The sequence below is a fragment of the Carettochelys insculpta genome, chromosome 2, assembly GCF_033958435.1.
Source record: "Carettochelys insculpta isolate YL-2023 chromosome 2, ASM3395843v1, whole genome shotgun sequence".
Lineage (NCBI taxonomy): Eukaryota > Metazoa > Chordata > Testudines > Carettochelyidae > Carettochelys > Carettochelys insculpta.
Window position 1 is genome coordinate 161,739,529 of NC_134138.1, and position 25,362 is coordinate 161,764,890.

The window sequence follows — 25,362 nt, forward strand, 5'->3', positions numbered from 1 at the left end:
ACCAGTCCTGGCTCTCTGTGTTCTGTGCTGTTTTTCAGCTTTAATTTACCACTAAATGTCTTGTAAGAGCCCAGTAAGCAATGGAAGTGTTGGTAATGTGCTAGATAATATTGACCTGTGAGTCAGCAAATTCTCTGGTTCAGCACCAGGCAGGTCCCAAGGGCGCTAAACTAGAGAGGTTCAACCTGTAGTTTAAAAACCTACAATGCAAACTAATGTATAAAAAGTTAACTCTTTTCAGCCGATAACTGTATCAAATTCAAGATTTGGTGTTCAAGTTCATATTGCAGTAATCTGGTAAAGACTATGTTCTGTAATTCCCCCAACCATATTCAATATTTCCACAAGAATTTTTTTTTAAAACAAAATCACCACCCACACTGTAAAAACTAAAATATGTACATATTGCTATAATGGGATGGAAACTAAACATAAATCAGTGGCTGATCCCCGAGATTTAAGTGAGCAGACCAATACTCTTTCGCTCAAAAAGATTTATTTAATAAAATGTGTGGTTATGAAATGTAAATTACATAAATATTATGTAAGTTTGAACATTATTTATTGCATTCTTTTTATACCAATTTCAGATAACATAAATCTGAATTAAAAAAGGGGAATTCTAGGATATCATCAATATTCCCTCATCAGTAAGGTGAGTGCTTGGGCAGCCACCCAGGAGAGATTCAAAGGCCACCCAACAGATCAACACAGTACCCACAGCCAACAGCATATGTTTCTACTGGTGGTACACATTGCACATGCCTCAGTGCAAATAACAAAATCTGTTCCACACACAACAGAAAAAAAGTTGAAGGAACATTGGAGATGAGTGAAGGAAAACCAATCATATTTCTCTCCCGTTAAAGGGGTGTGGAATTTCTTACCTAAATAACACATTTAAATTCCCTCAACAGAGAGAGAGAGACAGAGACAGAGAGACAGACAAAGTAGAGAGTGCACTCACCCATGTTCTGCTCATATGAAAAGGGAAAGGCAATCTTACCATAATCTGTTTGGAGGAGTCAGGGCAGGTATTGCGCAATCTGTGTTCTTCCTTTATGAGAACTGGCAGAACCTAAAGCACCAAATTACAGTCTAGTTACAACTTCACAATTTTGCATTCTGTTTCCTGAGGATTCCATCAAATAGTGAACAACTTCATGGGGGTCAGGACTTGTGTCCCTACACAGCATTCTAGCATTTTGTGATTTCTTTGGTAGGCACAATGTTTTAAATCAATAGGCTTCAACTTTACTTTCAACCCTCTCCCCCCAACAAATGTATGGCCCCACCTCATAAAACACTTTCTCTTTCAAGCTTGCTGTATAGTAAATAGACAGCTGAACAAATCATAAAGAAAGAATTTGGAATACAAGAGAATGTTACACTAAGTTATTTTCTAAATTACAGGGTGGAAATAACTTCCTGGGATGTTACTCTATGTTCTCCCAATAAATTTTTTTAACTGTGTCTCAGTGTAACTTACTTTAACTTCATCTGGTGGTTTCACTGGGATGTTTCTTCTCTGCAAACAAAACAAAATATTATATTCAGAACAGGCAGAGATTTTTGTGTGTAATATTAGAGTATTTCTAAGTCCCTTACAGAAAATGTGGATTCAGTAGTTTAAACATTTTTCACACACCTGCCATAACATCTGGGTGTGTTACAATTTGTCATTTATTTGAATTATGACTGAATTCTTTTCATGCCATTTCTCTTCCCCATGTACCACATCCACATGTATTTACACTTTATCCAATAATAAATCAGCTGCTGACTTCTGTCGTACAGGTTGCACCTCTGAAATCTAGTACTCTCTGGTCTGGCAACATCTGTGGTCTGGCAGGACAATTAATGTTGCTGGATCAGAAAGCCTGGCAGCCCAGAGTAGGGGCTGGCTGGAAGCAGTGGACATGCAGTGGCAGGGGAACAGCCAGAGCCAGGGGTCATAGCTGTCATAATCACCATAGCAGGGCTGGGGAGCCAGGGCAGTCTGCAGCAGCCCAGCTGGTCCAGCAACAAGATGTCTGCTAGGGCTAGAAGAGGAGTCAGGGACAGGCAGGAGGGGACCACCCCGGTCAGGCAAATTCCCTCATTTGGAACTGGTCCCATCCCGAGGTTGCCATACCAGGGAGGCCCAACCTGTACTAAACTAGAAAGAACATCCTTTTGTCATGCACCACAGCTACAAGTGATTATACTACTACAATTTTGAAGCAATTTAGTAGTATTAAAACTGTATCCACTGGCACAGTTATTGTTGAACAGTGTTTATAATGTAAACTGATCATGAAGTATAAGGGTATAGCAATTCTCACTGGCAAAAAGATTTCACCTTGATGTACAAGTTAAAAGCCCAAATGGACTTTTTAAATGCTTATACTGAACGGTTTCTTTTTAAACACAGAAAAACATTTCTAGTTGACTTTGCTTTAAAACGATGGCTTCAGAAGCTAATTTTTCAAGCACTTGCATCCCCACCCTCCTGGAGATCACGATCACAAACTTTTGATAATAGCGTTCTAGACTAGATAACGCAGACATACAGAAACATTCTTATGTCCTACATTGGCAGAATCCTCAAGGGAAAAGTTCTGTTTACTATTAGGGTTCCTTCACAGAATACCCACCTGGCTCCACAATCTGGGGAAACACATACCCATAATAAGCAACCATGGAAGCTTCTAACAAACAGTTCCCAGTACTGCCACTTGCTCCAATCCCCTCCCAGTTGGGGTTCAAGACAATGAATTGTGTCATGACTCTAACCAACCTATTTGAAGCTGCACCCCTTTTCTGTAGATGGTCTCATACTTTATCACATCTATAGGCCAAACTCATTGCCTGTACTAGGGGCTCACACTCCTCCATTACCTCTGCCCCACCCCAAGAAAGCTCCCTATATGCCATTCTCCCACCTTCCTCTCTTTCAGGGACTCTGTCCATGCCCCACACCTCCTCATGCCAGGGTGCTCTGTGCCCTTCCCAAATGCCCCATGCCAGGATCCACCACTTTTCTATTCCCACGCCAGAGGCTCTGCATGATCCCTCACTTCCCTGTTCTCATTTTTGCCAAAATCAACAGGGTTCTGACCAATGATGCCAAGAAAGTTACCTGAAATTTTGGAATTGATTAGATGCTGTATTCAAAAGTTAGCACTTTACAGACCAATAGAGAATTGCTCACTTAATTTGGTCGGTAAACTCAGTTCCTGTGCTAGGAATAGGAGGGAAGAGGATTTTAATAAAGACTGCTTGCTGCAAACATCTGTGCTTGCACAGTAAATGTGTGTCTTAGAACTCTGCATTCAAATGGGCAATTCTTGAAAGAAAAGTGGTTTTTTGAATACAGATAACAGGAAATCAAGTTTTGCAATTCCTTGTTAGACTGGTTTCTCATGGGTATGTGACTCTCACTTCCTACTAATGATATATTCACATGAAACAATTAAATTTGGAATAAATTTTATGCACCTATGCAATATGGTCCATTTGGAACACAAGTAAAATTTCTTTAGACATTTTATGTTGCTTAAAAATGGACTTTGTTCGTAACCCTAGTAGTACAGAGCACAATATTAACCTAGTGCAGGCTGAACCTCTCTGATCTTGCACACTCATCCGGCAGCATGCGGAATCCGGCATGATTTCAATTAGCCGGTCAGCCATTTATCATGAATGAAGCCAAGTTTTCCCTGGTCCCGTCAAGTTTGTTTACAGTCATCAGTCCTGGCTCTCAGTGCTCTGTGCTGTTATTTAGCTCTAAATAGACCCCCTAAATGTCCTTTAAGAGCTCAGTAAGCAGTGGAAGTGTTGGTAACATGATAGACAATATTGACCTCCTGTGATCTGGCAAATTCTCTCATTCGACATCAGTCTGGTCCCAAGGGTGCTGGATGAGATAGATTTGATTTATTTATTTTCCAAGCAGATTCTTATCCTCTTTTAGCACTAGGAATAACTAATTTTTCCACAAAATATTGTGTTTAAAACAGGTAACAATTCTTCTGACAAATTAAAAAGCTCTTAATGATACTCAGAAGGATAGGACCTTCCTTTTGCTGATTAAACTGATTACCTTGACTTCTCCATAACTCTGACATACCTGCTTTAGCTGATAAATGGTTTTGGAATGATCACCACCAGTGATCTGATCCAGAATATCATCCACTATTTTCTTACTGTAACTTCCCGAATCTTTCACAAATTCTTGTAAGCTAGAGGAAATGAAGATGAGGCATATTTAATCAAACTCAAAATGGTTGCATTTACTAAGCTCTAAATTAAATTTAAATTTCCCATCTTGTTACTTTTCATCTTTACTTTTTACTTCCATGTTTTTTTCCCCCAGAAAATCATTTTACAGTCAGACACCTTTTACAGTAGCTACGTTTGAACACGTTTTCTTGCACAATTTTCACAATTAATGCTAATTCTTCTTCTGGCCCAACCCCACTATCTGAAGTATTAGAAAGCTTGTGGTTTAATAGAAAGTAGCAGTTTCCCTCTCCAGAAAGTGAGGGATTTGCTACTGCTTACCACACAAGACTGTACAAATTGAAATAATACTCTGTTGTAACAGACTAAAAAAATTCTAGTTGTTTCATGTACCAGCATCAGAAACCTGAAAAGGTCTGAGAGTAGCATGTAAAATAGTTAGCTCTTGCATGTGGCTTCACTAAATAAGTATGCAAAACTGACCCACAATGTATTTTTTTATTTTTCCCACAGTACTCTTCTAGCAATAGAAAAAGAAAGAACAGTGATATTTATGCAATGAATTAATTCATTACTTTGCCAGATCACGTGTACTGTCACAGAATAGATATGCTGGGCAGTATTGATACCATGAGTTCAGAAATTTTACCCTGATCTCTGGACATTAGGGCCTTGTGCTGATAGGAATAACGGGATTTCGAAGTTGGTGGGGTCCTTTCGAAAAGGACCTCGTCTGAACAAGCTGCACGGCAGCGAAGAGCAGCAATTTCAAAGTGCTGTGGCCGTCGGCGTGCTAATGAGGTGCTGAATATGAATTTCAGCACCTCATTAGTATTCTTCGCTCTGGCCATTGGCATGGCCATTTTGAAGTTTTTACTAAGTGTAGATGTAGCCTAAATGTTTCTTCCCACCTGCACAGAATTTAACAACTTTTAATACAAAATGTTGTTAAAGCTTTAAATACTTGTTCACTGATAAATAATTTCTAGACCCCATTATTTAAAGTCATAGAAATACTTGCCAGTGTGACCCTGAAAAAACCTTTATTTCAGCATTCTAACAACAAACTTTAACCATTACCAGTTTACATCTTTAAAATGTGAGCAACCCTTAAGTAAGAAGGCCTTGTAGCTGCCCAGCAATATAGGTTAATAAATGATGATGATGATGATGATTAATCCTTTGGGCTCCTGGTGGAGCACAGGTCCTCCACTGTCATTCTCCATCTCTTGTGATCCTTGGCTATAGTCTCGATTTGATCCCACATTCAGCCAGCTGCTTTTACTTCATGCAGGCAACTTGGTCACCCTGTTTGTTTGGGTCGTCCCCTTTTCCTCCTTCCCTGTGGACTCCACTCTAGCGCTTGTCTCGTGATGCATTCCTTGCAGTCCTTATGCAGCATATGGCCTGCCCATTGCCATTTTCTCTTCTTGATCTGGACCTCCATTGGCTTCTGGTTTGTTCTGGTCCACAAGGTTTCATCTGGCATTCTATCGAACCACTTTAGCTGGAGAATATGTCTAAGGCATTTATTGACAAACATCTGAATTTTCTTAGTGTTGCTATGGACAAAGTGCCATGTCTCTGAGCCATACAGCAGCTGATTTCACATTGGCAGTGAAAATACATAGTTTGGTTCTTGTTGAAATGCCTCTTGTACTTCAGTCTGGTCGTAATATCATAAAGGTTTGTTGCACCTTTTGTGTTCTCACACTGATGTCCTCTTCGGTGCCCCCATTCTTGCTGATAACACTCCCCAAGTATACAAACTGGTCAACATCTTGCACTGTTTTTCCTTCAATTGTAATTTCACTTTCCTGCCTATTATTAATGCACATCGACTTGGTCTTCTCTTGACTGATCTTGAGGCCCACTTGCTCAGCTGTTTCCTGTAGGGCATCTGTCTTCTCTGCATATGCTCTAGTTTGTCTGCAAGCAGGGCTAAGTCATCTGCAAAGCGCCGCTTTAAACTTGAGAAAATTTAGGCCAAGAGTTTGTTCAATGTTGCACAGTAAGTCAGTTTTAGAATCACAAACTCCAAGAACTGGAAAGGACCTTGAGAAGTCATCGAGGCCAGTCCTCTGCACTCACAGCAGGGCCAAGCACCATCTACATCAGGGGTCAGCAATCCCTGGCATGGGTGCCAAGAGTGGCATGTGATCTGATTTTCACTAGCATGCAAAGTGGGAGCTCAGCCACACCTATCCTCCCCCAGAGAGCCGAGAGCTTGCTCAAAGCCATGCCCTCTGTGGATTATCAAAAGACAGGCTAATGCTACCAAGCACCACCTAAATGGTAACGCTCTGCATCTTATTTATTAAAAAAGCTGTTGTAAATAGGATCACCGGCACTGGGCCCATACACAGAGATCAGAAGGTCGAGTATCAGCACTCCACCTCAGAAAGACTGTTGACCCCTAATCTAGATCATCCCTGACAGATGTTTGTCTAACCTGCTCTGAAACACCTCTAGTTTCACAGATTCCACAACCTCCCGAGGCAATTTATTCCAGTGTTTAACCACTCTGGCAGTTAGGCAGTTTCTCCCTAAAGTCCAACCTAAACCTCCCTTCGTGCACTTTAAGCCCATTGCTTCTTGTCCTATCCTCAGAGATAAAGGAGAATAATTTCTCTCTCTCCTCATTGTAACACCCTTTTAGGTATCTGAAATCTGTTACATCCCCTCTGTTTTCTCTCCTCCAAACTAAACAAACCCAGTTCTCAGTCGACCCTCACAGGTTGTTTTCTAGACCTTTAATCTTTCTTGTTGCTCTTCTCTGGACTGTCTCCAATTTCTCCACCTCTTTCCTGAAATGTGGAGCCCAGAACTAGGTACAATACTCCATTTGACACCTAATCAGTGCACAGCACAGTAGAAGAATTAATTCTTGTGTCTTGCTTCTGACACTCCTGTTAATGCATCCCAGAATCATGTTTGCTTTCTTGCACCAGTGCCACACTGTTGACTCAGATTTAGCTTGTGGTCCACTATGACTTCCAAGATCTCTTTCTGCAGTACTCCTTCCTAAGCAGTCACTTCCCATTTTGTATGTTTGAAACTGATTGTTCCTCCCTAAGTGGAGTGCTTTGCATTTGTTCTTATTTAACTTCATCCTGTTTACCTCAGACCATTTCTCCAGATGATTTTGAACTCTGATCCTATCGTCCAAACCACTTGCAGACCTTCCCAGCTTGTTATTATCTGCAAACTTTGTAAGTGTAATTTCTATGCCAGGAAGGACAAGATGTGACCTATGGGCCGCATCTGGCCCGCCAAGCTGGAACCCTGAGGCAGGCCTTGTGTCTGCTGCAGCCCAAATCTGCTCAAAATGGCCAGCAGCTCCCTTTATGTGCCACACTTCCCTTGTGTGGGGTGGGAGGGAGACTTGGCACGCTGTCCCTACCCCCAGCCCGATCATCGTAGCTCCCATTGGGCTGCAAAGTCCCCCTGCAAGAGGCCTGCAGCACAGAGAGGCACATGGAGGTATTCTCCAGCCATTTTGAGCAGTCTGGAGCTGCAGCTAGCAGGGAGCCTGCCTCAAGGTCCTGCTGGGCTACTGGCTGGAGCCACCTACATAAGTGCCTCCAGGCCAGAGCCTGCCTTTGGCACCCCCTCCTGCACACCAACTTCCTGCCCCAGGTCACCACGCACATCCTCTGCATCTCCCTCCTCACTTCATAACTCCCTCCCAGACTCTGCAACCCCACATGCACCCATTCCCCAGCCCAGAACCTTCTCCTGTACCCATACTCCCTCTCAGACCCTGCCCCCAGGTCACAACTAGTGTTCCCTGCAAGCTGTGTCCATGGGCAGCCAGCTAGGAGAGAATCAAATGCCACCTAGCTGATTAGCAGAGCACCCACAGAATCCACAGCTGGCAGCTTGCATTTTCACTGGTGATGCACAGCCACACAACAAAATTTGTTCTGCACAGATGGAAAAAAATTAGGGGAAAAGCTGGTCAAAACCCCCTCCTTCACCCATACCCTCTCCTGCACCCCAGTCCCCCACCCTGAACGCTCTTCTGCACCCAACCTCCATCCCAGACCTGCATCCTCTCAATAGAAAAGTATGGCCCCTGATCACTTACCAAAATCTTGGAGTAGCCACTGCACCTCATCCAAAATTATTGCCCGCCCCACTTATGCCATTATCTAAATTGCCGATGAAGATATTGAAAAGAACCAGTCTCAAAACTGATGCCTGTGGAACCCCAGTTTTTATGTCCTTCCAGCATGAGTGTGAACCATTGATAAAGACCATGTATTGGAAATCCAGGAGCTCTGGGTTCCGACTTTTAAGCTTGGCCCATTAGTCAACATTGCCTCCATGTAATTTACTGTGAAAAAGCAATATGGAATATTCTCTGCTAATCTAAGGAAAAATTTTTCTCTTCACAAAGGAATTAAGACAGGCATAGATTTCCCTGTGAAAGAAACGCTTACCTTAAGGCACACTGGATCCCAGTTTCATCACCATATGCTGAATACAGCAGCTCCATTTCATCTGATTTCAGATCATGGAAGATAGAGTTGTTTTGCATTGACAATGCTGTACTAGCACTTGTGAGAAATGTGACTAGGATGAAAAAAAAGAGAAAAAGATAAAGTATTCTTCAGTGTAAAAGCTCACTTGGAAAGGAAAAAAAAGTTCTGTTATCTTCCTCTGAGGAAAGTGCAGAATGCTGCCCGGGTCCAAGGTCCAGTACTATTATTTCCAGTCCTGCCTGAGACTAATACCAAAGCAGCACTGCAAGATCACAGAACCACTGGGAAATCACAATTATGCCACTAGAAAGCAAGGAAGTTTTTGTTATGCAGTGGAATAAAACATTTATATTTTGGAATGGGCCATTCATAAGATATACCACCATATACCACCACTTAGCATTCTTTTGCTAATGTAATTCCACTATGATTTAGACTGAAACCCTGTGTTTTTATCTGACAACAATAACTTTGATTCTGGACTACAGCAACATAACAAAAATATTATGAAGTGTTAGTTCATGATGATATGCTGGATTGTGTCCTTGACTTTGGAGAGGCATAAGTACCATTTGGAATATCAAATTGTACAAAGCAAGGATGTGTATTTTCTCCTCTCCTGTTCAACATCTACTTTTTGATGATGCTGTTAGTTGCTTTCAAGGACTGCAAGTTGGTCATATTGGTTTAATTACAAACTGATGGCAGCATTTTAAACCTCCAAAGACTTTGAGCTTGCACCAAAGTATTCGCTACAACTCTGTGACCTCCTGTTTGCTGATGAATGTTGGCTTGTTCAGTTATAGAAGCACAGGAGCTTTCCGATCATTTTGCTACCTCTGTTCACAATTTTGGATTCACTGTGGACCTCAGGAAGTCAGAGGTTATGTCTTAGTCTGTTTGGAAAGAGACAAGAATTCCAGTAACCTGACACTGTGGAGATGTCTTCTTGGCGGTCACTTGATAACGAGTAAGAAGTCTTCATGTCACCCTCCTATTTGTGAGTCTGTTGATAGCTGATCAGCCTGATTCTGGACCTCCAGATCTTACAACAGAAGAGGCAGGTGTTGGTAGCTGTTGGAGGGGCACAGGGCACTTCTTTCTTCTTCTCCATCTCGCCTCATCTGCACTGTAGTGGGACCTCTCAAATTGTGCCACCCCCTCATGGATTACCGTTCTCCACTGGGGACGGACAGTGTTGGGCAAAGTTCTCCCAAGGGTCAACACCGATGCTGCACTTTTTCATGTGTGCCTTCAGTAGGTCCTTGTATCCCCAGTGCTCCTCCATCCTTCCTCCAACTCAGAAAACAGCATCTATTTTGGGAGGCACCGATCAGACATCCAAACCACATGAACGAAGTTGTTGATGAACGATAATGGCTTCAATCCTGGTCATGTTTGACTCTTCCACTAGTATGCACCTATCCTCCCAAGAGATATTTAGCATTCTCCTGAGGCAGTGTTGATGATATTGTTCAAGTGCCTTGTATGTTGTCCAGTTTTCACATGCACACAGTAGCACTGGAACAACCACTGCATGGTATATAAGGAGCTTTGTTTTGGGATAGATGTCTCGGTTCATGAAGACCCTTTGTCTCAGGTGGTCGGGGCGGGGGTGGGGGAAGCTAGCACAGCTCAGATGATGCTGGATTTCCACATCAATGTTGAATTTAACAGAAAGATTACTTCCAAGGTATGGGAAGTGCTCCACATTTTCCAGCAATTCTTCACTAACTTCAATAAAAGGTACATAAGATTGCTCCATCAGCGAGGGTAGGTGGAGCACCTTGGTCTTCTTGATATTCAGTAACAGCAACGAAGGGTCCTGTGGCACCTTATATAGACTAACAGAAAAGTTTTGAGCATGAGTTTTCATGAGCACAGACTCACTTCATCAGATGCTGATGACCAGCATCTGATGAAGTGAGTCTGTGCTCACGAAAGCTTATGCTCAAAACTTTTCTGTTAGTCTATAAGATGCCACAGGACCCTTCATTGCTGTTACAGATCCAGACTAACATGGCTACCCCTCTGATACTTGATATTCAGTGGGAGGCCAAGAGTCTCATATGCCTCAGTGAAGGCACTTAAGATGTTCTGAAGGCCTGCGGAAGAAAGACCAACAACCATGTTGTCATTTGCGTACTGGAGCTCCATGTTTGAGGTTGCGGAGGTCTTGCTTTTAGCCTTCAGTCTCCTAAGATTGAAAAGCTTCATGTTCGTTTTATAGACAGTCTTCTCACCAGCTGGAAGCTTACCCTCAATACAGTGAAGGGTCATGGTGATGAAAATGCAGAACAGTGAAGAAGCAATGACGCAGCCTTGTTTGACTCCCATTTTGACCTCAAAGGGGTTCAATACTGTGGCAGTCATGTTGTCATGAAGCAGCCTCAAGATGTGAATGAATTTTTTGAGGCAGCTGATCTTTAAGAGGATGGTCCACAGGGCGCTATGACTGAATGAGTTGAATGCTTTGGTAAGATCGATGAAACTCATGTATAAGGCTTGGTTTTGTTCATGACATTTTCCTTGCCATTGCCAGGTGATGAAGATCATGTCCGCTGTTCCTCGGACTGTTCGGAAGCCACACTGGAATTCTGGGAGAATTTCTTCTGAGTGTGGCAGGAGTCAGTTTGCGAGGATTCAAGCTAAGATTTTCCCTGCCATTGCCAAGAGGGAGATACCAGGATAGTTTCCACAGTCTGACTTGTCGCCCTACTTGAAGAGGCTGACAATCAGTGTCTCTCTGAAATCTCACAGCATCTGTTCCCTGTCCTAGATCTTGAGGATCAAACAGTGGAGTTGTTTGTGGCGCTCTGGTCCACCTTCTTTAAAGACTTTGGTGGGGATTCCATCTAATCCAGTTGCCTTGTTGCACTTCATTGCTTTGATGGCAAATTGGACCTCATTCAAGGTAGGACGTGTTGCAAGATTGTCCCTAGGCAGTTGCTGAGGGGTTTGCTCAAGGGATTCTAGGACCACTGTGGAGGCACAGTTCAAGAGCTCATTATAGTGCTCCCTCTCGTGAGAAGCAATGGCTTAATGGTCTGTCGAGAGATGGGTACCATCCTTTGACCTCAGGGGACTGATTCCATGGTTCCTTGGTCCATAAACAGCATTGGTAGCATTAAAGAAACCTATTGTATTGTTGATGTCTGCAAGATGCTGGAGTTCTCATGCCTTCTCAGTCCACAACTGCGTTTTTCTGAACCTTGGCGTGCATTCCTCTCTTCATTGTGCAGTTGATATTTTGCCAGGCCCGAACGGCTTTCCTTTTTGCCTCAATCAGGTGTTCAATTTCCACATCGTTCTCATCAACTCAGTCCTGATGCTTTCTGGACTGGTAGCCAGTGGTTTCTTCACAAGCTCCAATGATGGTATTTTTCAGTTGACATACGTGTTCTTCCACATCTTCAGGGTGTACTGTTGGCAGCTTCCTTTGGAGCGCTATCTGGAAGTCACTTCATCTTACAGGATCCTTCAAGCCTTGTATGTTGATCTTTTGTCAGATCCGTTTCCTCTAACTTCTCCATTTAGTGACAATCCTAATTCCCAGTGTGGCTGGAATAAGTCAGTGATCGATCTGAGAGTCATCAGCACTAGTCATTGCACGTGTGAGGACATCACGCCGATCCCAAGCATGGATGATGACACAGTCTATGAGGTGCCAGTGCTTGGACTGAGGATGTTGCCATGAAGTCTTAAATTTGCTTTTTTTGGCAGAAGAGGGTGTTTGTGATGACAACCTTGTGTTCTGCACATTTTGTAAGACGGAGCACTCCACTGGAGTTGCTGTTGCCAACTCCTTTCCCAGTGGTCGTCTTCCAGAGGTCCGTGTCTCTTCCAACCCTGGCACTGAAATCCACCAAGAGAATAACCTTGTCTTCTTTCGGGATGTCTTCCAGGACTGCATGCAATTGGATGTTGAACTTCTTCTCATCACCTTTGGCATGCAGAGTTGGTGCATAAGCACATACGACAGTTGCCGGTTGGTTTTTAGCAAGCTTCAGGTGGAGTGTCATGAGACGCTTATTGATGCCAACAGGGACTTCAGACAGGATCTTTATCAGTTGATTTTTTGATAGTAAATCCTACTCCATAAATTCGTTTTTCTTCTTTTAGGGTTCCTTTCCAGAAAAATGTGTACCCTCCACCTTCTTCTCGTCTATGTGTTTCTGCCAGGGCAGCTATATCAATGTTGAATTGTCACAGCTGGTGGGCGGTAATTGCCATATGTCTTTCGTGTCTGTCACTCTCTGGGTTGTCCATTGAAGTCTAAATATTCCATGTTCCATGTCCTTGTTCCAAAGTTTACTGTTGGATTTTGACTACATAGAGGTGAACCCACTGACCACAGTTATCCAGTCGGTGGGGAGAGGTGAACTATACTTAGGGCACCTTTTCTAGCCCCGTCCCCACGTGGGGTGAGCAGAACAAATCCCAATTAGGGCTGCTCAGTTGTAGATGCAGCAGCTGGACCATTCTACTGCCTCAATCCTTGAAATGGAATGACTGATGCATACATCCACTGCTTATGTGCTGGTCCATGACTTAAAGCTTCCAGATGTCATGCTCCCATTGCCCTTAGCTAGTCACTGTAGGGCTGAAGTTTTGGAGAGTAGAATGCAGAGGAAGATGCCTGTATGTGACTTCTTTTAATGGACTGGGGGCTGTTCCACTGCAGCCACCACATGGTTCTTCACTGATACTCAGGTAAACAAGGACTGGGAGTCTCTTGTCTGCTGCAGCCTTCATCTACCTTCACAGCTATTGTAGCAATACCTTTGGTATCCTCTGCTTGTTCTGCTGTTGAGAACTTTTATGATCGTTCTTCGTCTGGACCCTCCCCCTTGACCTTGCTGCCATGGGTGACCCTGCTGGGAGTATGAGACTCCCTGTGGTATCGCTCTCAGGTTCACTGGAACACGCAAGCCAACTCACCATGACAACGTGACATCCGGAGAGTGAGTGTGGAGGTGTGCCACATGACTGGCAAAGGCTCTGTGACATGTTCTCTGAATTGAGGGGTAGAAAGTCAAATACCTCCATGCCTAGGTTGCTGGTTTTATGGAATTCTGCTGCCACTGAGCATCCTGATGAAGATGGACACCTCATATATACTGGTTTCTCTGGTCTCAGGTGGGCTACTATCACAGGTACTATCAGTGTCAACTCATATCTTAGGGCATTGGACCAGCTCTCTCAATACTAAAATTTCAGTGCCTGTGCCCAAAGGGTCTGAGGACCCCTCTCAGCCATGTTGGATATTGACAATGTCCATGAGGTGTGGGTGCCAGAGAATTGTGGACTTGGTGCTGGTAGTGCTGAAGATACTGAGATGTTGATCACTTTTGGCTATCCCCGAGTTTACTGAGGTGACTTCCCACTCTTTCTTGGAGTGACTTCTGATGTTTTCTTCGACCCATTGTCCTTCAAAGGTTGAGGGGAAGGCTCACACCCACTGGAGGGCAAGGATCAGAGAGCTGCCTCCATAAAGATAATTTCTGGGCGCAGTTTTCTATCCTTGAGGGATCTCAGGTGGAAATGCAAGAAGGAATACTTCTACTGGATGCAGCCTCACCACTGCTGCACTGGGAGTGCTTGTTGCAGCTGGGATCAGCTTGCTGCAAGTGCGGCCCTTTTCAAAGTCCAGAGAGCTGGGTATACTCTTGTCCAGGGGTTGACAAAAGAACATAATCCTTTCTTCTTTTTTAGGAAGGGAGGAAGTGCATGGCCCACCAAATAACCAAAACAAAGAAAGGAACTAAAGCGGTTTCAAAGAAAGCTGACATTTAGCAAAAGAGAGCATTAATCGCAGACAACCACCTTAGACTCCATCTCTCACCAGGTTGAGAAGGAACTGAGGATGGCCAGATCACCGGTGCTGGCTAGCTGTGTTGTGAAGCATGAAGAGAGAAGGTGCATGTATGGGCCTGATGGACACTGATACCAAAGTTCTCTGATTAGCAGTGTAGGCAAGCAGGTACACCTACAGTGGAGCACTCATGGGGACACTAGTTTAAGAAGAAATTATTTTTAATCCCCAAGAAAACATCCAAATGTATGTAGCTTTAGAAAAAAAAAATCTATTGCAAAGATTACATTCAACTGAACAATAATTGAATCAACATCCCATTTTAATACTACTGTTTTCATTTTTGTTTTGAAAATTAACATTGCATTGACTTGCAAATGCAAATACTATAATTATTAAAAATAGCTGAATGTACCAACAATTTGGAGACAGAGATAATCTTGAATTATTTGCTTTCTATAGCAGCAGTCTCCAATAGGAATTCAAAGATCACCACACCTGTGGTTGTCCTCTTTTCATATTCGCCACAGGCACCCCACCCCCGCCAGAGAAAGGCGCCTCCAATCCCTTTATTCTAAATGCTGGTGATTCATCAGAGCCGCCAGAACCACTGCCAGGCCACCACGCGCTTCTCCCACCAAGTGGTAGAGCATGTGTGAAGAGCTGATGAACAGCATTCCCCGTACGCTGCTCTCAGGAGGAGCCACATGACCACATTGTGGCAAATGGCTGAAGCGGCATATTCGCCCCAATGCAGTATCGTATTTGCCACATGTGGCGAGTGGCAACCATACTGGACACTGCAGTTCTAAAGTCTAATCAAGCACATACACTCAAATTTAGCTATTTTCTTTCTACACATTTACCTTTGTTTCTTCGTTCGTCTTTAAAGCCCAGTGTAGTGAAGCCAGGTAAGAGCTTGCTTGATAAAGAGCTCAGATCCACTGGGTGAGTTTCTTCCTCTACAAAATTGCATAAAAAATACATATGATAAATTTAATGATCTTTTCAAAATATCTTAGTGTAAATTTAATATATTCCTGATTATGGAATTAAGATTAAGTAACCTTAATGAGTATTTGGATGCTTTTCACAATGATGGAAGATGCCATAGAACTTAATAAAAGTAAAACAATATTAAATGACATGCATGAAGTACAGCCACAATTCAAGTTCTTGTTCTAATTTTCAAACACATTCAATTCAATATAGCTAAATTTCAATCTCTCAACCAGAATTTTGGCTTGTTTTATTATTTTTTTTTAAGTGCACAGTATCATCTTAACACTCCCTCATCAAACACGAGCTGTAGCAGCAAGGTATTACATCATGCTTCAAGTTTTTAGGCTTAAAAAAAATCCAGTAGAATGACTCATGTAACCAGCCATATGTTTACAGAGAACAAGGCTACAAAGAAAAAAATAAGAATCCCAAGTTAATGTACAAATTGTAATTGTGATTAAGGGGATTTTATGCTCAAGTTCCATAAAAATTGTTTAATTAAAATAGACAGCAGAAGTGTCATCTACTGAGCAGTCCCATGCACTTAGGGATAAAGTTGCAGCCTAATTAAATTACATCTGGCATGGCCCGACAATGGCAGTCTCCTTTATAATGTTGAAAAGATGTAAAATAACATTGTCAATGTTAGCTTTTATTACTTTCCAGACAACTGTACACAACTGTAAAAATGTAGCATTTTTGGTAACAATTACAATGAGGAAAGATGAACTAAATCACACACTAACCAACGCAGCTGTGCCAAGTAAACTTGTACGTGCAGACCAGGATTAAGTCCTATTTTCTAACTCTCTCACATGACTAAGTTTTAGCTATTTAGGCATATTTGCAGAATGAACAATGAACAAAAAATCAAGACCCTGGTATTCGGCGTAATGGATGGTTCGAACATGAGAGTCAGGCCCCACAGAGAACGGGAAGACAATATAGTAGACTGGTGTGGAGCTAGTCTACAGAAACTAAGCCACTCTACACTGGACAGGGAAAGATGGAAGGAAACAGTGAGAAAGGCATCAGATATCAACAGGCACGTGGTTGCTGATGATGATGAAATGTCAGAGGGTGGCTGTCTCCAAAGCACCTCAGAATGGCCCTGCAAGCCATCCTTTCCCCTCAGTTTCTCTCTTTCAGTGTCCCAACAGGGCATCCTCCTGGGTAAGGCTGAGGTATGACCCCTGTACCTGCCTCAATTTCCCCCTCCTCCTCGACCCAGTAATTCCACACACGCTTTCAGACTATAGTCCTTTGTGGGTTAATTTACTATACAAGGTCCTAAAATTCAGCCTCTCCCAGCACAGCTGAACAGTACATTCACTCTTTCAAGTGCCAGCAGTCCATCAAAGCCAAGTAAAGATTTAGCATCTCTCGCCATACCTATCCCCTAACTCCAGTGTCTCTTTCACCATGCCTCACCAACCAGGTATAATTTCAGCATCTCTCACCATGCCTCACTTCAGCCCCTCTAGCTTTGCCATCCTGCTTCCTTCCCAGGTTTTGTCTAGAGACATCAGTGCATGAACCCCTCCATCATTCGCCAGCTGTCAGCTCTCTCTAGCTCAGAGAGCCAGAAAGCATCTCCCCCTGCTGCTCTGAGTCTTCAGCCATCTCTGGCCACAGCTCTCTGTCTAGGGAAAGTTGGCAGGTGACTCCCGCCCACCCCAACCAGGCCTTCCTGCCACCTGCTTTCACCAGCAGCCTAATCTGGCTTCACTGCTCACCAGCAAACTCTCACAGCTCCTTCCATCTGGGATTCCCCTTCCAGAAGCTTTCAACCCAGCTCTGCTATTCTTCTCAGCTGTTTCCAGACTCTGGCTTTCTCCCAGTTTCTGGACTCTGGATTCTGAACTCTCCCCTGCCTTTGACCTGCGTCATTAGAAAGTCTCCTTTCACCAAACTAGGGTGCAACGGGACTGAAATTGGGCTCCATTTAATTTGAGGGGCCAACTACCTTGTTATAACCATATTTACTGTATTGTATTATAAAAAGAACAAAACACTTACCTTCTGCTTCTGGATCTGATGAATTGACCACACTGAATAATAAAGATCCATCTCCGTTTTTTTTCAGATACCCCATCTGCAAATAGAAGTTTTTGGATTAAGGAATGACTCTTACACACACTGTGGTAGCTCAATACACTGATATTTCAGTTTTTACACAGGCTTTGAAAAAAAAATTCTTAGCTGAACTTGGTCTCTCTTATCATGCACTTTTATAGTCTTTTTTTCAATTAAAAGGAATATAGATCCTGGCTGTACGGTAACTTTCTTCTAATGAATGCTTCAAAGATTGAACACTTTGGAACAAATGATTCTTCATCCCTTCTTTGATGCCTTATGATTCTTAACTCAGACCAAACCTTGCTCTCTAGGCAAGAAACCCCATATTCATTCTGAACCTGTCTCATTTTCTAAAAAAGATTTTTAACTATCAGCAGGAGAACTAACACCCCCTTCATGAGCTTTCTAAATTCCTCCTCATAATGTGTAGAAGTGAAATCCTGGTCCCAACAAAGTCAATTAGAGTTCTCCTAATGATACCACAGGAGCCAGAATTTTATCCTATTTGTCCATGCTGCCAAAGCTAGACCACACTTACGCTACATCTACACTAAGGGAAAACTTTGAAATGGCCATGCTAATGACCAAATCGGAGAATACTAATGAGGTGCTGAAATGAATATTCAGCACCTCATTAGCATGCTGCCAGCCGCGGCACTTCAAAAATGCTGCCTTTTGCTCGCGTGTGGCTTGTCTACACGAGGGTCCTTTTTGAAAGGACCCTGCAAACGTCGAAATCCCCTTATTCCCAGCTGATAGGACTAAGGGGATTTCGACGTTTGCAGGGTCCTTCGAAAAGGACGCCCATATAGATGAGCCATGCGGGAGCGAAACCTGGCACTTTCAAAGTTCCGCAGCTAGCAGCATGCTAATGAGGTGCTGAATATTTATTTCAGCACCTCGTTAGTATTCTCCGATTTGTCCATTAGCACGGCCATTTCGAAATTTTCCCATAGTGTAGACATAGCTTTAGTTCCAGTACATGTGACCATCCTCTATTACATCCATTTTCAAATCCAGTATGAACTGCTTGTTTTCAAATCTCTCCAACACTTGATTCATCCTGAATCTGGGACATTACATCTTCCTGCTCCCTTGCCTCTCGCTTCACCCAGTATCTACAGACTCACAGGAATGAGATGAACTATTTCATCTTTCTGACTCTATCTAAAGTTAGGACTTAAAGGAAACGGCGAACTTTCAATTACTTCAATGAGTGCTGTATCAGGCATTTCGGGGGAAGGGGGCCTGAAAGGAAGATGACTGTTTGTGTGCACACTCCTGGCTATCTAAAGACAAGCTAAGATCAGGAGGAGGATGGATAAATATGATGTGCAGAGACACAACCATAATCTCCACTACATGCATCTGACGAATTGCATCTTTGCCCCACACAAGCTTAAGCTCCAAAAAATCTGTAAGTCTATAAGGTGCCATGGGACTTCTCATTGTTTTTACAGATACAGACGTAACACACCTACCCCTCCGATAACCAGACACTGACAACAGCGTAAAGCAGAAATTAAATTGCTATGCTTGATCTGAGCCAAAAGGCCCATAAACTGCCTTTTCCCCATATCTGAGGAATGGGAGTGCTTTCATTCTTCTACTTGTAACTTACCAGCTGCTGCTACTTTAAATCTCACATTAAATCTCCCTCTTTCCAGCTCCTGATTTTTCTTCTTAAGGCACCTGACACTTCTCATAAGTGCCATGAAGGAAATTATTTGTAAAAAATGTATTAAACGCCACATTACACCCAATAAAATGAGTGGTGTACATTTGGAAGAGGGAATGCACAAGAACAATACCTCCATGTCACAAAAGAGGAGCAACTTACACCAGGAGAGGATTTGAGGGTGAGCAACCATTAGCTGCAGCCACTGGCTCTGTACTAGGCTGCTTAGCTGTATTAAAGCCTGCACCTCAAAATTTGCACATAGGAACAACTTAGTTCTCCACATGCCCACCCCCTGTTCCATGAGCTAGTTATATTCTGCATCAACTGGCCCACTTCAGAGTTTGCCAATGGGCTGTTTCACACATGACTGTTTGTTTCAAAAGTCTATTTCAGGGGTTGGCAACCAAAATAGCAAAAGCAGCCATTTTTTCCAATTAGACAAAAAAAGTCACTAACTCAAGAGCCACAATGCATGTGAATATGAGACTGTCCTTATGTCAAACCATACTTTTTGTAACCCCTATTTTAAGAACAGTGCACACACAACAATTGGTAATTTGCTATATTTACTGCAGAACATTCACAAACTTTGGAGATATTCTATTTCCTCAGACTTTGTGGGTGTGTTTGTATGACTGTCTTCCTGACTTTCACTCCCTTCTCTCTCTGGAGGATGCTTGGGGGAGTTTTCCAACATTTGAGACCACATGTTGTTTGCTATTTAGATATGAGTCGTTCATTTTTGGGCTTTTAGACATTCACTATTTATTGAAAATAATCAGGAGGGGTTTTTTGTTTTGTTTTGTTTTTTTAAATTTTGCAATTATAGTGTTGGGAGCCACAAAGAAGTCCTTAAGGAGCCACAAGCGGCTCCAGAGCTACAGGTTGCCGACCCCCAGTCTATTTGGAGGAGGCTTCCAAAACAGCCTCAACTCCCAGCATGTCCAGTAGGAAATTACAGCTTCTCCCCTCTTTCCCCATTGTTGAATCAACTGCCCCCAACTCAATTCCTCTTGTCAGGAAGATAAGATGCAGGAAACAAAGTAAAGTTACCAATTATATTCCTCATCCTCACCATCCCAGTTCTTCAGCAAACCCCTTGCAACAACCACCAAATGTGGAGGAGCAAGATGGAATGGGACAGGGCAATTCTGCCAAGATTTGACATGAAACCTACATAGCACTCAAAAGCACTTAAACCATCATTAAATTAAATGGGACTTAAGTGATACACAGTCCTTCTGCTGGCCTTCCATAAAAGATAAATTTCACCTGTCAGATTTCGTGACACTTCAGAAATGTAAGTAATATCCACAGAACCTACTTCCTGTGATAAGACAAATATTTATAAGCCTAACACTATATAAAATGGTAGACTTGACCATGTTGTAGACCTTGCTATTTGGTAGATATCTGTTGATCCTGTCTCGAGCTTCATCGGCTGCATGCTCCACCAAGGCTAGGACATGTTCTTCAGCTGTGCTGTCTGTCAGACTGCATGCATTTCCTTCAGGTTCAAATATGCAACTAAAACAGAGTACAAATTGCTGAAATAAAAATGAAACCAAACCTGTTTTCAAAACAATAGCATGCTGAGTTTTGTGACTGACAGCTAAATAGTGCAGTAAAAGCGGTACTATCCAACACCCTTTGGGAACTGGGGGAGCCAGATATTCACATGTGCCAGATACTGGAGTAAGGCCTGACTCTGCTGCTGCCACTGCTGGCCAGATAGCTTACCCCTGGGCTCTGCTGCCACCACCACCATCTGGTTAACCAGCTGCCCTGGCCCCATGGCCACTGGCTGTGCTCTGACTGTCCTAACTGGGCAACCACCAGTGAAACAAGAGGCTGGTTCACTGAAAGTGCTGGTTATCCAAACTCTGGAAAATCCAGCTTTTACTTAATACGCATTTTAAAACACCATCTTCATAATGTCAATTTGTCTATACGTTTAAGTCTCACATGTGATAAAAATCCTACGTAACTTCAACATAATGAAACAATAATTGAGTGGAGAAAAAAGAACTTCCCTCACAATTTCAGTCATTTCTATATTAGTATGAGCAAGTGCAACATCTAACACCAGTAACAGAATCATATTAACATCCATCACAAACTCTGGTTTCTGATGTCAAGTTGAAATTTTAATACTATTTTTCAGCTAAATCCTTTTAACTAAAACACAAGCAGCTAAATATAAATGGAAGAACCACAAACCATACACTAACGGGAAAAGACATATCCTTTGAACTATTTCATACAGAAATGCAAAAAAGTGTAGGAAGGGAATGTTGTGGAGAATGATGAGAAGATATTGATTGAATATACCATCTCTGTATCATAAATTTTAAAAGAATAATGTTGAGACTAAGAGGCTTAAGAATTACGAGATCATAGGTACCGTGAGCAAGTTCAAAGGTGCTTTATAAAGTGCTACATAATTTAGATTTCCTTATACAGTTTGAACCTCTCTAATCTAGAACTCTCTCATCCAGCAACATCCGTAATCCAACATGACTTTAGTAAGCCGGATGACCACTTACTCTGATTGTGGCCAAGTTTCGCATGGTCCCATGAAGTTTGTTTACAACCACCAGTTCTGACTCTCAGTGTTCTGTGCTGTTACTTAGCTATAATATACCCAGAAATGTCTTCTAAGAGCCCAGTAAGCAGTGGAAGGGTTGGTAATGTGCTAGAAAATATTGACCTCTTGTGGTATGGCAAATTATTTTGTACAGCACGGGTCAGGTCCTAACAGTGCCAGTGCTGGACTAGAGGTTCAACCTGTACTAATATTCCTTTCAGTCTACCTGCATCAATATTTTACATTCTGTGATCCTTCCAATCACTCAGTATGCAGGTTCTATTAGCACAGAATCCATTAAGTCGAGTGGGCCAAATTCAGATATGAGGTAACGGCAGATATTAGCAGGGAGCGGGGGTAGGGCAGGGCGGACAGCACACATTTATAGAAAAATATAAAACCTCACAACTTCGTACAGGTTGAACCTCTCTCATCTAGCACCCTTGGGACCTGACTGGTGCTGGACAAAAGAAGTTGCTGGACAACAGGAGGTAAACCCCTTGGGTTTGCAGCACTCCCATCCCTTGTCCCACGCCCCCCTGTCCAAGTTCTGAATCCCCCTGCCCCACTGTAAATAGTTATGGTTGCACAATGTCGCTTCTTTGTAAATAGTCTAGAATCGCTCAATATTTGTTTTGCACACTTTAATTTTTTGTTCAGTAAAAGTAATATTGCCCATCATTATTGTGTGGGGGTCAGGGAGGGGTGAGGAGGCAGGGTAGGGCTGTGGGCCCAAGGCCCCCATTTTGGGTCCTGGAGAGGGTTATTGGGGTCCATGTGAGAAGCTCTCCCTCAGGGCCTCCTACATCCACAGCCCGTCCTGATGGACCTGGAGAATGGCAAATGTGCTGGCTGCTTGAAGGTACGCCTCTCACAGCTGGTGTCCACTCCCCATCGCAGGAGGAAGGCGGAACCTTTGCACAATGCTGTGCAGGGCACAAGCCCCCACAGCCTAGGGGGATGTTGTGCTCCCCAACATCAAGGTGGGTGAGCCGGCACCTGAAGGCACACTCGGCCTACATTGTGGTGTGATTTAGGTGAGCACTGACTAGTATAGGGCTTCATTAGCCATGGCATGAGAGGGTAGGCCGGGTCCACCACAATGCAGAGTGGCATCTGCACATCCCTAACCGCCAGATCACAGCAGGGGACGAACATGCCTGCCTCCAACAAAGGGTGGAGTTCCAGAACACAAGGGCATCATGTGCCTGGCCCTCCCACTCGATGTAAATGTCTGTGCTGGTTGACCAGGGCCTGCACTACCATGGAGAAGTAGCCCTTCAGGTTGATGTACTGGGCCTCAAGATGCTTTGGGGCATGGAACGGGATGTGGGTCCCAATGATGGCCCCAGTGTAATTCAAGAGCCCCAAGGCAGCAAATCTGGCCACGATCCGTCAAGGTTTCCCAGACGGATTACCCACCGCAGAAGGATCATGTTGATGTCCCTCATGACCTGCAGAGGGAGGCAATCGAACACACATAACAGGGACTGAGGTAGGGAGTACCTGGGCCCGTGGGTAGTCCCTGTCCCCTTCCCATCCTCTCTCCCACCCCCTGAGCTCTCCCAGAGCAACCCCCTGTGAAGCCACCTCTCCCCTCCCAGCAGTAGGCCTGTATGAAGGCAGGACAGCAAGGTCCCCTGGGAATGGGGCTCCCCCACATCCCAACCCCCACCCACACCCTTAACCCTGATTCCTGAGGGTCCCCCTTCGGTGAGACAGCCCCTCTCTGTGCTGAGATCACTACCTGAGAGTGCAATACCTCCATGAGGAAGGCCCCAACAGCAGACTTCCCCATGCTAAACTTGTTGCCCACTGACCGGTAGATGTCGGGGTGGCAAGCTTCTCGAGGGCGATTGCGACCCACTTCTCCACAGGAAGGGCAAGCTGCAGCTGGGTGTTGTGTGTCCAGAGGGCATGGGCGAGCCAGGCACAGAGCTCCAAGAAGGTGGCCTTCCATGTGCGGAAGTTTTGGAGCCACTGACAGTCATCCCACTGCTCCATGACCAACCAGTCCCAACTGGTGTGGCCTCCAGCACTGCCTGTACGCCATGTGTGTGCGTGCACGTGGGTGTGGAAGTTCTGCAGCCAAAGGTGCTCTCAGGTTCTCTCTCAGTGAGGAACAAGGAGATGGCTTCCAAAAAGCTCAGCCCCAGCAACAGCAAGTCCATGTGGACCCATCTCAATCCCTGGGGCAGCTCCAATGGCATGGCACCCATGGACTCTGCTGTCACTATCCGGGGTAGGCGAGCCCGCAGCAGAGTCAGGGAACGGCTGTCCAGAGCAGTCCCTTTAAGTGCCCAGATAAGCACGGCTCCGTCATCAGCTCCCAGAAGGAATGGCTGACCATCAACCCTGGCTGAGGTGGTTTCGGATGGCAGTTTTTTTGAGTGCGCAGCCGGGCTGTTTGGCCACATTTTGTCGACAGAGCGGACCACTCTTTTGATGTGCCTTGCTGTCTGGATACGCTCTGTCGACAGAAGTGTTATCACAAGATATCTTCCGACACGAACTTCTGCCGATAAAACCCTGCAATCTAGAGATAGCCTCAGAGGTGAAAGCGTCTTTAAGATGCTATCAAAATAATTCAGATCTCAATTTTAAAGCAGCTAAAAGAGGAGAAGAAAATATGCATCTATTCATCAGTAATCAAGCCAAGTTAGTTTAAACAGGGAGCTACATTCGTACTTAGAAGCAACGTGGTTTGTTATGGATTTGGAATCACCAAGCTGTGAAACTATGGCATGATCAAATTTCACATTAACACTGTATTACTTAAAGGATAAAACACAACACTACTGTAAGTTGCTCCCAGCTCCTTACCCAAGTCTGTGCTGCTGCATTGACTAAGAGTACAAAAGCTGCTACAAAGCAATATGCATTTCCATTAAGACCTTTACCTAATAACTTCTTTACTTGGCTTTTTGGATTTCTTGGCAGTCTCTACTTGTACAGGAACGACTTCAGGAACAGGCTCCTCAACAGCTGTGTCTTCATCACCCAAAAGAGCTGCCTGCTGAGAAAAATCCATGTCCTGCATAAACGACATGCTGCGCTTCAAAGCTAACAGCCGTTCCTAGAATCAGAAAGGACAGAGCGGCAGGGACTTTACCTTTCCCTCATAGCCAAGATGCTATGATAATGGGATGGGATGGGAATGGCCATGGCCCTATTTTGCTTGTACTGTCTAATTTCCAATGGCGATGCAACATAATTTGGTCATGGTAGCATGGCACCAGAATTCCTGAAGCCTGAGCATCAAGAAACAAATAAGAGCTGCACATGCACATACAGCTGCCTATTTTACATACAGACTTACCATAATTGAACTGCAACACGTGTACAAGGTAATCTATAAATACTACTCCACATTAATGTCTATTTTAGAGTAGCAGACCTGGGAAAAGTCCCTCAAATTCTATCTTTTTACAGTCATAAAATCTGTAAAAGAGTTCTGCTTCTTTAAAACCAACATAGTAAATTAAAT

The 25,362-nt window shown here is 43.7% G+C and overlaps 1 protein-coding gene across 5 annotated transcripts in view; it reads right to left on the reverse strand.

The window, feature by feature from the left end:
- BRD9 (bromodomain containing 9) overlaps positions 1–25,362 on the reverse strand; it is a 51,740-nt gene that overhangs the window by 4,889 nt on the left and 21,489 nt on the right. For 2 of the 5 annotated variants that reach the window (XM_074987939.1, XM_074987937.1), the window contains 8 exons: positions 24,776–24,888; positions 20,683–20,815; positions 17,548–17,623; positions 15,393–15,488; positions 8,670–8,802; positions 4,112–4,223; positions 1,490–1,528; positions 1,007–1,078 (listed from right to left, as the gene is read on the reverse strand). In XM_074987939.1, coding sequence (XP_074844040.1) covers positions 1,007–1,078; positions 1,490–1,528; positions 4,112–4,223; positions 8,670–8,802; positions 15,393–15,488; positions 17,548–17,623; positions 20,683–20,815; positions 24,776–24,888 — 774 coding nt within the window. Of the gene's footprint in view, positions 1–1,006; positions 1,079–1,489; positions 1,529–4,111; positions 4,224–8,669; positions 8,803–15,392; positions 15,489–17,547; positions 17,624–20,682; positions 20,816–24,775; positions 24,952–25,362 lie in introns of all 5 variants that reach the window. The other 3 variants (XM_074987938.1, XM_074987934.1, XM_074987935.1) reach the window with 2 other exon arrangements.